At 40.7% G+C, this 12,806-nt stretch overlaps 1 protein-coding gene across 1 annotated transcript in view; it reads left to right on the plus strand.

The window, feature by feature from the left end:
- xkr6b (XK, Kell blood group complex subunit-related family, member 6b) overlaps positions 1-12,806 on the plus strand; it is a 50,602-nt gene that overhangs the window by 30,876 nt on the left and 6,920 nt on the right. Inside the window, exon 2 of the mRNA XM_034900023.1 lies at positions 12,083-12,279. Coding sequence (XP_034755914.1) covers positions 12,083-12,279 — 197 coding nt within the window. The remainder of the gene's footprint in view (positions 1-12,082; positions 12,280-12,806) is intronic.

Genomic DNA, 12,806 nt, shown 5'->3' on the forward strand with positions numbered 1-12,806 from the left:
GTGTGTGTGTGTGAGTGGTTGTGTGTGTGTGTGTGTGTGTGTGTGTGTGTGTGTGTGTGCGTGCATGCGTACGTGTATTTGTGTCCCAAAAAGCCGCAATAGCGTCAGCAGTCTCACTTCTGATCAATAATGTGACATATACCGCATGTCAATAATGAGCTAGCTTGCTTTCCTTTCAATTCACGCCTTCCTCTTAGAGGATAAGAGCTTCTATCTTTCAAATTAACCCGGCATGTGACAAATCTTCCTCTCAGTGCGCAGTGTGAAAATAGGGCAGCGTTGAAGCTGCTGTGTGTGGGAGCTTTCCACATTTTCCCAGGGGTATATTCCCTAAAGCGGAAGATTAATATATCAATGGATGACTTGATCATATTCAAACATACACATATGCTGGTGTGTGCGTGCGTTTGTGAGTGAGAGCATGTGCACAGTTCCATGGAGCCGCCTCCTTTATTTGCATGTCTGGAGCGAACATCTATCATCATCATCAAGGGGCTGCAAAACAGCGAGGCAGGCAGGCGCCGCCGACGCTCTCGGGAGAGAAACTGAACACACTTTCAAACCTTTACTGCAGCGTTATCAAACGGTTCCTAAATGCCTTTACCTCGGGGGAAAGGCACAGTACACACACGCATGCACAGATGAAAATGATTCTGTTTAATATCCTTTTTGACTGTATTTTCCCATAATTCTTTTTGTCACCCCATCATAAAAGATAAACAGCAATATAAGAACACCTGAAGAAACATGATGCACTAAATGATACTAATTAAAATGCTCTTTTCCTTCATCTACAGAATATTTCTGCTGATGGCCAGAGTGGCTCAAGCCATTTTTGTGAGCCAGCGGGGATTACTGGGCAGTAATACTAAGGGGAGGGGAGCACCAAAATGGTACAGCCTGATAGATAGAGGAGAGGAGCAAGAGACAGTGTGTGTGAGCGGAATAGTAAAAAGAGCCACTGAGAAGAGGAGGGGTGCATGGTGGGAGGAAGGGAGCGATGTTCAAAGGAGGGAGGAGTGTGGTGGAGTGGAGGCACAGAGCCAGAAAATTGCATTGCGTGCTCTGTGATTAGTTTACCTCCTGGGTTTCATTCTCTCTCACTCCCCTTCTCTCGCTTTCCTCTCACTCCCCAGGTTCTTTTCTACCTCTAGTAGCTTTTCCTTGTGTCTTTGTCTTGCCACTTTCGCTGCTTCTTGCCTCCTTCCACTTCCTCTGTCACTACATCACACTGTCACTTCTCTCTATTCTCTCTCTCCCTCTTGCCTGCTCTTCTTCACTTTCTTGGCGGTTATCTCCACTGTTTCCCTTCTCTATCTCTGCCTCACCCCCCACCCCCACCCGCCCCACCCTCTTTTCATTCTTGTATGCTGACTTTCTCTCCTATGCCTTGAAAAATGCATAATGCCACCTAACCTGCGTGCAAGCCTATCAAACCTTGAACAATGCGGTGAGGTGGTTATGTGTTTTTTGGGTTATGTCATGGTGCCATCGGTAACTCAGGAAAAATGTAAACACCATCAGCCAGCCCTGCTAATTATAGTCTTAAAAGGAATAAACATGAGCTTCAAGTTTCTCGTAGTACAACAGAAGTGCTGACACTGAATTAAAGCCAGCCTCAGCAGCCCTTTTTGGTTTGGTGTACTTTGAAAAGCAAGTGGGTCAAGCCTTTTCTTCATAATCCGTACATAATCTGGCCCTTACTCTGACTTGAAGCGCAGCCACAAAAACAGTGCAGGAGGGGTGGGGAGAGGGAGGGTGATAGACAGATAAGAGGGAACGAGAGAGACAGAGGATGCTACTTCAGGCTATCAGGGTATTTCCCTCCAAAGAAAGCATTTTAGAAAGCAGAAGACCACATAGTAATAAATTACTGTTCACTCAATAATTGCCTGTCCTAATGTTTAGGTTGATTCAGTCCAATTTGTTTCAGTGGCAGGGGAAGTCATAGCAACCTGTGTGTGTGTGTGTGTGTGTGTGTGTGTGTGTGTGTGCCTCTGGTAAAATGTCTGCAGTACATTTGATATAATATGCTGTGTGTTTGAGAATGTAATTTAGAAATATCCCTGCAACTGACACGTTAACCTTTAAAAAAAACAAAACAACTCACATCAAAAGGAATGAATACGAGAGCAAATGTTATCTCAGCATGCAGTGGGTGAGAAGCATTTTGAATTTTTTGTTTTACATTAGGTAACATTTAATATTCTGTGTTTTAATGCTGAAAAAATTCAATCCGTCAATTAATATATAACTGTTTCAATAATCAATTAATTTTTTAGACAAAATGCTAAATATTTCCTAGATAGCTTCTCAATTGTAAGGGTTTGCTGCTTTATTTTCATGTGTCATTAAACTGAATATGTGTAGGTGTTGGACTGTTTGTAGAACAAAACAATACATTTTCAAGACATCACCCAGTGGTTTAGCAAATTTATGGCTGTTCTGATAGACCAAAAAATCTATTGATTTATCAAAACAATATTCAGCAGATTAATTAACTGTTTTTTTACAGTAAATCTGCAGTTTTGCATGCTTCTTTCTGTCATTGAAAGTATATTTAGACGTGCAAAACCAGGTGACATCTACTCCATAGCTAGATCTAACTCTTAAAGGTCCCATGGCATAAACAAATCACTTTATGAGGTTTTTTGACATTATTATGAGTTCCCTCAGCCGGCCTATGTATCCCCAGTGGCTAGAAATGGTGATAGGGGTAAACCGAGCCCTGGGTATCTTACTCTGCCTTTGAGAAAATGAAAGCTCAGATGGGCCGATCGGGAGTCTTGCTCCTTACGAGGTCAAAAGGGGCAAGGTTACCTCTCCTTTCTCTGTTTTGCCTGCCCAAAGAATTTGGCCGGCCCATTCGAACGAGCAAAGTGGCAGTTGGTCATGGCCACACCCCCATCCTCTCCTCCTCAATAGGCTACAGACTCAGAAATGGCACAAACTAAGGAAAGCTCATTGTGGGACTGGCTCTAGTGGCTGTAATTCTGCACCAAGGCTGAATTTCGGGAAAGAGACTTCAGACACGGTGTTAAGAGACCACTAAGGTCTATATAAAAAAAGCCTCCAAAGAGCACCATGTCATGAGACCTTGAATCATCTTAGACTTAGAATCAGACTTAGAGTTTAGGCTAAGGTAACTGCAGGTTTAGTGTGTATTTTCAATATCTGTGTAATCTTTTGGTCAGATGCACATTATGTAGTTTTAATTGTAACTGTTGAATCAAATCAATCATTTAATTAAGCCTGTCCTGCATTTGATTACCCATCTGGATATTGGAGAGTGCAGCCCCATCGCTGTTTATAGCTGTTAATGCCCAGGCAGCTGACGTGATCAATAGCATTCTGTATCTGAAAGGCAACAACCCTTCTCTTTAGCACCGATAAAGAAAATGCACCTCCTTATCCACATCATGCTTTAGTCCATTAATGGAGAATGACTCCAAATTATCTTAGATCAGCCTGAATGGCTGGCTGTCATCCATCTAAAGGCAGAGAGGCCTTAATCATGTGACTCGTTTACATTGTCCACTCATCTTCTTCTTTACTTTCTCTTATCCATTCCATTCCTCCTCTTTCTTCTCCTTCTCCCTCGTCCACTATCATCATATGCTCTCTATTTGTATTTACTCTCTTCTCACTGCTGATAATTTTGCAAGTCAAGAAAGTCTCAGTTGATAGTACTGTTGAAGTATAAGACAAGAAGAAGAAGAATACGTAATTAGAAAGACTACACACTTGAAAATCACATGGATGACGTCTTGCTGAAGCTACGATGTCAGTCTGTATCGTACCAGCGTGAGATTGTGCGTGTTCTTTTGGTTATCTGCTAAAAACACTTCACTAGATAAAACACAATAGGTAAGATAACGTTACTTGTTTTGTGGAACAGAGCTAAGCTAGCTAGCTAGCTAGTGAGCAAGTTGAGCATCAAGCTAGGTGACGTAAATTGTGTGAGACGAGAGATGTGGCCTAGTTCAATGAGACACAAAACAAGTGGTCATATCACAAATCAACGGCTAACTGAGACATTCTTCGGTTGAAAAATCTCTTTTGAATTGACGAACATCATATTTGTAATCATCCATGGCTCAATTCAAACACGATAAAAAATAATTTGCCTCTCCCCGTTCACCACCGTTAGATAGTTGTCACTCCTCGATGTAAGTCGAGTGCAGATTTGAGTCGCGCATGCGTCACTTTGTAACTTGTAGCCTACAAGATGCTACTGAGAGACAACTGTAACGTCAATACAGTAAAAAAATTAATCTATTTAACAAAGTTCGTTCACTGCTGGCTACAAGTTAGCACTCAAACACAACAAAGACTGTCAGTTGAATGGCGTTTTGAGCTAACGTTAGCAATCAAACAGCCATTGATAGCTAAAACGTTTTTGAAATGATTCCCATCTTCTGTTACTGTTTGTAATGAGAAAAGTTTATTATTTCATGGATTTCACAATTTACAGTTAAATTTGGCTTTTATTTTGTAACTTCTAGCAATGGTGGCTTGCATGCAATTGCCGTAGGTTTGATGAAACTTGTGTAGTTCTTTTCAACAAGTAGGAAATATTGTAGCTTCCAAAACCTGGGACGCGGAATCGCAACTCGGAGGCTGAAGTAAATGGTTTCTCCCACTTAGCTATAAAACAACAACGATTTGACAGTTGATACTAATTGACGTAAACACTGCCTGCCTTGGCTTCAATTTCAAGATTAAACTCATCTGAATAAAACCTATTCTGATTAACTGAAATGAGTTCAGTTCCTTCTATAGGCCTATATCACAGAAGACATTTTGACTTGTTATAGTCAAGCATGCAGTATGGTTTTACTAATAACATTAACAATGGCCTTGTTGTATTCAAACAAGCCATGACTGTGTGACAGTGAGACAGCATACACAATACCAGGGCCCTGAAACCAAAGCAGCTAAATGGAATTCAGCCTTGATAATATGTATTGTTTGCACCTGTGCTTCGCCTACTGCAACATGCTCTGTTTTCTGTAAAAGGAAAAAAAAGCCCATTATTCTCCGATGATTTCCAACAAAATATATACAGTTTAAGTAAACAAATCAGTTCTTCGAATAGACCACACAAAATGATGTATGTGTATGATGTGTTCTAATTACGGTGATAATATTTAGTCAAGACGTCGGAAGTGGTTAACCAGTACACACTCCAAGAACTGACAGGGTGGAGCAAACTCGACACAGCATCTCTCATCTCGGCTTGCTGCTCCCCATTGCTTTCAGCTCGCATCATGTCAACCCGGTCTCCATTCAACATTCCAGTAGCTCTCGGCGTAGCAATTGCCCAAAGGCACTGGTCACAGATCGTTGTGTGTTTGTATGTGAGTGTATCTAACTTGCCTGTGGGACTCAGATCCCAACTCAGCCATCCTTTTATCCAGGGCTCTTCACCGCCATAAGGTGGATAAAGACATACTTGATGTAGGATCAGTGGTCCACTGAGCCACAAAGTGTTTTTGGTTGGTGCAAAAATCCCTCGTCTTGAAATACATAAATGTTTACATACATAAAAACAATTTCCCACCATTTTTATAACCTATTCCTCTCCCATAAAAGTTAAGATGCTGGGTTGAAGAGATATTTGCTATAACAGTTTACTTTGGCGCTGTACAAATTTGCGAATGATGAATAACACAACGCTGACATCACTGTCAAACCCCTGCTGGAGCTGTGATAGTTTCATTTCATGTAAATGGCAAAAGAATGGCAGATTTGTGAGATGGCCTGCTGAAGTGTCCTTGAGCAAGACACTGAATCACTACCAGCTTTTCCATAGCTGACACACACTACTGACCTCACTTAGGCTGAGGGAAAAGATGACTTTCTCTTAAAAAAATCTGAATCACTAGAAATACTACTAATTTAGCTTTAGACAGCGATCTGTGTGTTCCCATTGCTACCACCCCAGTGAGGTTACAGAATATATATTTATTCCCATATATACTTTCAAAGCCACAACATATTTTGTACATAGTATGATTGCTACTTCTGGTATTTTCTAGTAAAAGAAGGATTACATAAATTTACAGCAGACTGACTCCTTCAGACAGGCAGGGCACTGTGCAGACCTGTAGGATTGACCTTCATCTTGGCACTTTTCCACACTTTACACTAACAGTTACACACTAGAATCCTAGACAGTTATGAATGTGGAGAATCCACCAGATTAGAGATATTTGAATAGTGGGATTTCATGTAAAAAGGGAAACTGAGGTAGGACCAAAAGGCGTGAGAAATCTTCTGACCAGAGCTCCCAGATCAATATGCAGTCGGGATGATTGTTTTCATTGTTGATTAATCTGTCGAATTTTTTTTTTAATTTATCATTTTTTCTATAAAATATCTGGAACACTTTAAAAAAAATGATCCATTACAATTTCCTACATCCGATGACAGTCCTAAATCCCAAAAATATATTTACTACAATTTACTACAATGTAAAACAAGGAAAAGCAGTAAATTCTCTAATTAAAGAAGCTTGAAACATCAAATGTTTGGCAATGAATCGATTATTATGGTAGTTGCTGATACATTTTTGGTCAATTAACTTATTAATAAATTGACTATTTGTTGCAAGAATTAACAAGCAGGTACATTGAGTTTCTAGTAATGCATCTTAGAATTGTTTGCAACTCTTTTCAATGTTTTAGTCCTCACAGTAATTGTTACTCCAGTTGTGCAGTGAGTCTGTACTTTCATGTCAGTATCTCGTAAATGGCAATATTTTTTTTCAAATGGCGGATGGAAACAGACAACAGAAAGAAAGAACATGACAGTGTTTTCTAAAGTTGCATTCATGATGGACAGAATTTTTATATAATCTTAGGCCTACTGGTCCACCAAAAGGGTGGAGACAGAGCCAAACAGTACATGTAGAGAGAAAACAGAACAGCCATGAATCATTAGCAGCTGGAACTGCTACCCCATTCCCACACACCCTCCACCGCTTTCCTAAGAGTAAAAAAATCTGTATTGGAGAAGAAGAAACATGGAATTCTGTCCTGGAAGCGAGGCTGGGTGTTAAGGAGAGAAAGACACAGAGAAGCAAAGATACCAAGCAAAAGCGGGAGGGAAATTTAAATCTCCCTGATAAAGGAGGTTCAAACCTTATTGAGAGTCAACGTGCGGCCCGTCGGAGTGACTCAGGGTGTGACTTATTGCAGCTGGCATTGCCTGCGCCTTACACACACACACACACACACACACACTTTTTCATAAACCCTCAGGCCATGTGTATGTTACGTGACCCTCGTGCAGTCTGCTGGCTTCCACCTGTTAACAGACGATGCGTAAGCTCTGCTTCATGCTGCCCTAATGGTACGTGTGATCTTATGAATCAGCTTATGAGAAGATATACATGCAGTCTGAGCTGCTCTGCCTTACCACTAACATGACTTAGAAAACAGATGCTGTTAAACTTGGCTAGGTTTGTATTTTTGTGTGTGTCAGAGATCATTCTAACCATCCACTCAAGGGATTAGTGTAAGGGTGTTTGGATGAGTCATTGGTCAAATTTCTTTGGGACGAGGTAGGGACAACATGGCCAAGTTGTCCACATGGTGTGTGTGTGTGTGTGTGTGTGTGTATGTGTGTGTGTTTCCACCTGTCCATCGCTGGCTCATTTTCAGATCTCCAAATGTCTTGTCATGCAAGCCTTGTAATTACCTCCTCTCTAAGCGAGGCTCCCTATAGCGCCATTTTGATGTTAGCAAGCCATTAGCTGCCGTTAGCATACCACAGACTCCCGTTCATTTTGACGTCACTTTGACAGCAAATAACTTAACATCAGAAGCATTTAAAGACTCTATTTGTCCATTGTTTATTTCTAAAGAAACACAACATTGTAGAAAAGAGTCCATTACCTTGTAGCTCATGTTGTGGCGCCGATGTTTTTTTAAAAATAGGCTAACGGTTATGTCATAACCACGCAACTTGTTGTCGCACAGGTGCCTGTGTTTCGACAGCAATGGCAGAGCGCTGAACTTGGAACATGACCCGGGCACAGCGTCTAGCTGTTAGGCCATGCGTACGCTGCTAAACGAGCCATGAACAATCGCTATGATCTCGCCACAAATAATTCATGAGGAGCCCTGTAGAGGAGCTATGGAGCTAAAAGGGACGTGGGGTGGGCAGTGGGGGGGCATCAAGAAGTGGGCTGCAGCCTAAGTGTCTCAAGGGTGGGAGGCAAGGGGAGGAAGGGAGAGAGGGATCCATCTAATAAATGTGTCTGGAACAGAAAGGAAATCCCCTATTACCTACAGCGCTGACAAATTTGTTTGTGCATATATGTGTGTGTGTGTGTGTGTGTGTGTGTGTGTGTTTATGTCTTCCTATTTTTAAAAGCCCCAGTGGGAGTGTTAACAGTGTGCATCACAATTGGTGGATGTGTCAGAGATTCTTGCAAAGGCATGCACTATATGTGTGTTGAAGACGTAGTGGAGTGAGCTCCGATTTTTCTGACAGCCGTGAATCCCAAAGTGTTCAACTGTACAAGTTTTTTTTTTGAGCTGAAACCAAGGGATTATGAACTAATACATTTTACTATCAGAGAGTAAAGTTGTGGATGTAAATGTGCACAGTAAGAACTGTCATTAACTTTTTTTGTGATTTTAGTGTAAATTCTTTCACATACAGTTTAAAATAAATGATAGGCCATATAAATTGATGCTAAACAAAAGACAAATGAGCACTACTGCAGATCCTAAGCCAGTGGTGAGGAAATATCAAACCAGATATTTGTACCTTGTTATATTGGCCACAGCGATTACATTTCATTTAGCCATGGCTCATCTCAATCTACATATGCCTACTGGATGGATGGTGCAACATTCTGCACAAACATCCATGGCTCCCAGAGGATGTATCCAAATGACTTTGGTTATCCTACAACTTTGACTTTTGTGCCACTATGACTTTTGCATTTGTGGTTCTAAGTTAGATGTCTCAATGCCATTATAACAACATAAAATTATGTAGGCTACCAGATGAATTTAACAACTTTTCATCTATCGCAAATTTTGAGTTGTCCAATACTTGAATTTATGACTAAATTCATGTAGAACTAATGACATATCAGCCCTAGCTTTACTTTACACCTGTTAAACATGTTAGCTTTGCCATTGTGAGCATTGTAGCAAGCTGCCATTAGGATTTAGCTCTAAGCACCGCTGTGCCCCAGTACAGCCTCCCAGAGCTGCTAACATGGCTGTAGAGACGTGGTTTTTCTTGAAGATTACTGTTCCTGACGGAGGCACTACAGACCAGTGAGACATATCAGTGGAACACACGGACTAATGGAAATTGGGGGATGGAGACAAAAGGCCTGTGTAGGTCTCTGTGGCATGTCATTAGTGAGAGAGAGGGGTTGACTTGCTCCATCTGACATTTACCAGTGCAGCTGAAAATGTCATGGAATGCCAGCCTTTTCCTCTGGATATAATGGTGCTTCTTACAGCCCAGAGCTATTGATACCCAACAACTTTTGTCCATTTTCCCACCCCTCTCTTATTCCCCTTTGTCCACTGTCTTAAAAAAGACCACCATCCCTGAACTCCTAAATTCCCTTTCTCTGTTTTTAATTACACCATGCGTTAGCAGCCTTGGCTCAGTGGGTAGAGGATGTTAACTCTAGATATTTTGTAATGTTTTGTTACAGTAAAGCGTGGATAATAACTGTATACAATATGTTTGGGAATTTTGGCTAAATTGATTCACTGCATATTTGTCAGCCACATCTACAACTAATGTTGTGGCTACATTTGCTGTGTGCAGACATTTTTGTTCCATTTCTCCAGTTAATTTCACACCTTGGGGGGGGAACTCTGGCTGTCTTTCCAGGTTAGCTAATTAGCTGACTGACTACATGGACCACATAAGGGTTTGCCAACTTTTTGTCAGAAAAGCAGAGTGAGCTTGGTTGTGGGCCCCCCCCCCAAAAAAAAAAAATAAGACCATTACGGTTTAGTTTCCTAGTTTGTGCTCAGATGTGTCGTATATCTTTATAAATGTCACATTTAAATACATTCTCAAATACATCTGCATCTGCATCTACATTCTGCATAAACAATAAAAATAAAAACAGTTCAGAGCACGTGTCATATCAAAATAATGCATGAATATTTTCTAGTGGTTCAAAGATAATTGTTTTCTGATCCCAGGAAAACAAAGTGTATGTTGAGATCCTTCACTATTTTGTGAGCACAAGTAAACCTAAAAAAGTGAGAAGCAATTCTCTGTCAGGCCTTCCACATGTACTACCAGATGTATTTCACGATCCCATTATGACATTAAGCTGAATGTCTAGGGAGTTCTATTGTAGGAAGTGGTTAATGCTTAAATCTTAGCCAGAACAATAACCCAAAGCAATCAGACCCTACTAGACGTTGCAATCTTTACAGTGTCCTGCTCTCAACCTCAATTCAAATTGAACACTAATCTCTTCCCCAATAGCTAATGCAGAAGCTAATTATGTTGAAAACCACTCATAAGTATTTTCTGGTTTTGTTTGCTATGCTGCAGTGAATTTGTACTTTTAAGAAACTGAATTTAGATCTATTGTCTCTCCATTTGTTTTGGGGAGTGCTAATGTCTAGTCCATTTCTGTCAATGCTACCCTTTTGTCCTCGGTTGACTGCCTTCACATCAAGTGCTGGATTTATTTGGCCAATCTGCCAGCTCAGGCAAATAGGCCCTGCAGCTACTACCCAATATGCAAGGGCTAAATCCAGTGTAAAGATAACTATAAACCACTATAACTGGCATACTGGTGTCAGTGTTCTCTCTAAGGGTTAACATGTTTGAAGAGCTAAAGTTGTGATTGGAGAGAATAAAAGCGTGCCAGACAGCAGTTTTCTTTGTTTTTGTTGCACAGATTTGTATTGTTTTGGGATGAATTTATGTTTTTTACCGTGCATTTTCAAGTTTGCAGTGTCTTGTTCCTGTCCACTAAATGTTTTCCTCATAAAATTATCTTCTGCTGTGCGTGTTAATTGGTTGTGTGCACGGAAGATTGTCGCTCAGACTGCAGTTACTTTTCGAAATCCATGTTCAAAGAAGATTATGATCTTAATTAGCTATATCACAGCCCCGGGTATATTACATTTTTGCCCAGCAGTACACAATGCCATCAAAGCAGTGGTACAGCTTTGAAGGCAACAGGAGCTTGATTCAATTAGCTGCCACTTCCCAGCTGCATGGCCTACTGTGTCCCTGGCTTAACCAAACTCACTTCAGCGTTATGAAACCCCATACGTCATAAAAATAGCCAGTGCGGCTGACAATATGGCTCATCTGGTGCACTTAAGAATACGATCATTGCCATGCTTACTAGATATACTGTACACGCTAAAACAACTTAGATGACCACCTTCAGAGGCCAGAGAGACAATTGTCAAATGTTTTTCATTTCGCCAATACTGCTTTACACAGAGTAGTCAAACTGTGGATTAAAGCTGCTAAAAGTTACCAAGTAGTTACTTGGTGCCTAGGCAAGCTAGATCTAGTTGGGCGTACTGTATAGAATCTCAGGCAAGAGAAGAGGTGAAGTTTTTTGTAAGGATTTTTCTTTTAAATTCAAGTTTAGGAGAGTTTTTCTTCCAGCTTCTTATTTTTTTTCTCAGCCATACTTACATTGGTGTTTTTTTATTTGTTCCGTTTTATCACTACATCTTCCTGCAAGGTGTTTGTGTTCACAAAAGTTTATATGGCAATCTGTCCACACGTTTTAGTTTTTGTTCAATTCTTTAAGGGTTTAAATTCATTAAAACTCAACTTTATTCGTCTGCAAAAATCGTAACAATTAAACTTATCATGAATGCAGAGCGTCATATTTTACTTATTTTACTGTGTATTAAAAAGTGTAGCTAAGTATGCCCTCTAGTGTTGTCCAAACTCAATATGCAGGTGTTCTGAACCGTGAAGTCATGCATTTTATTTGGGTAGCAAAGATGTAATATTGATGCCATGAGTGTCCTTGGGCCGTTAGGGTCAATACAGTGAAATAATTAATGGATTGTCTAACTGTCTGTTCTTTCTCTCTCTACAGGTACATCCGCACCATGTACCTCGGTATACAAAGTCACCGTCAGAAGGAGAACCAGCGGCGTTTTTACTGGGCTATGATGTATGAGTATGCCGATGTCAACATGCTGCGACTGCTAGAGACCTTCTTAGAAAGCGCCCCTCAGCTGGTGCTGCAGCTCTGCATCATGATCCAGAGCAACAAGGCTGAGTGGCTGCAGTGTAAGGGCTTTCCTAAGGCTCTATACGAGCAGCACAAGTCTTATTTTGTTTGTTTGTAGTACAAGACATCTCTCACATTCTGCTTTTTTGCACTGTCATACTTTTGCATGATGCTGAGATGCTGTTTCTGTGAAGTTCACATATCGTTTTATTTAAAGTGTGCAATATTTTCCACCAGTGGCTCTTATTTCCAACATTCATCAGTCTTGTTATTGAAACCATTTTTACAATTCCAGTTTCTTAGCGCAATACAGCTCCCCAAGGAAGGCAATTCAATCATAACAGGCGATACCCTTCCCTGTCTGGGTGTCTATAGAAATGCCATCAATACATTTTCTGAGAGGCACCATGCTGCTGCTCTGCAGATAATCCTCTATCATTTTTCATGCAGCAGGTTACTGCTATGACATATCTGCTGTCTCTACTTACACACGTCTAAAGGAAACTGAAATAGTGCACTAAATGGAGACTGTGTTGACTGAGAGACCTATGATGATCTTGGTAATAGTATGGCTTTCCAAAAGGTG

Source organism: Etheostoma cragini, chromosome 18 (genome assembly GCF_013103735.1).
Source record: "Etheostoma cragini isolate CJK2018 chromosome 18, CSU_Ecrag_1.0, whole genome shotgun sequence".
Taxonomy (NCBI): Eukaryota; Metazoa; Chordata; class Actinopteri; order Perciformes; family Percidae; genus Etheostoma; species Etheostoma cragini.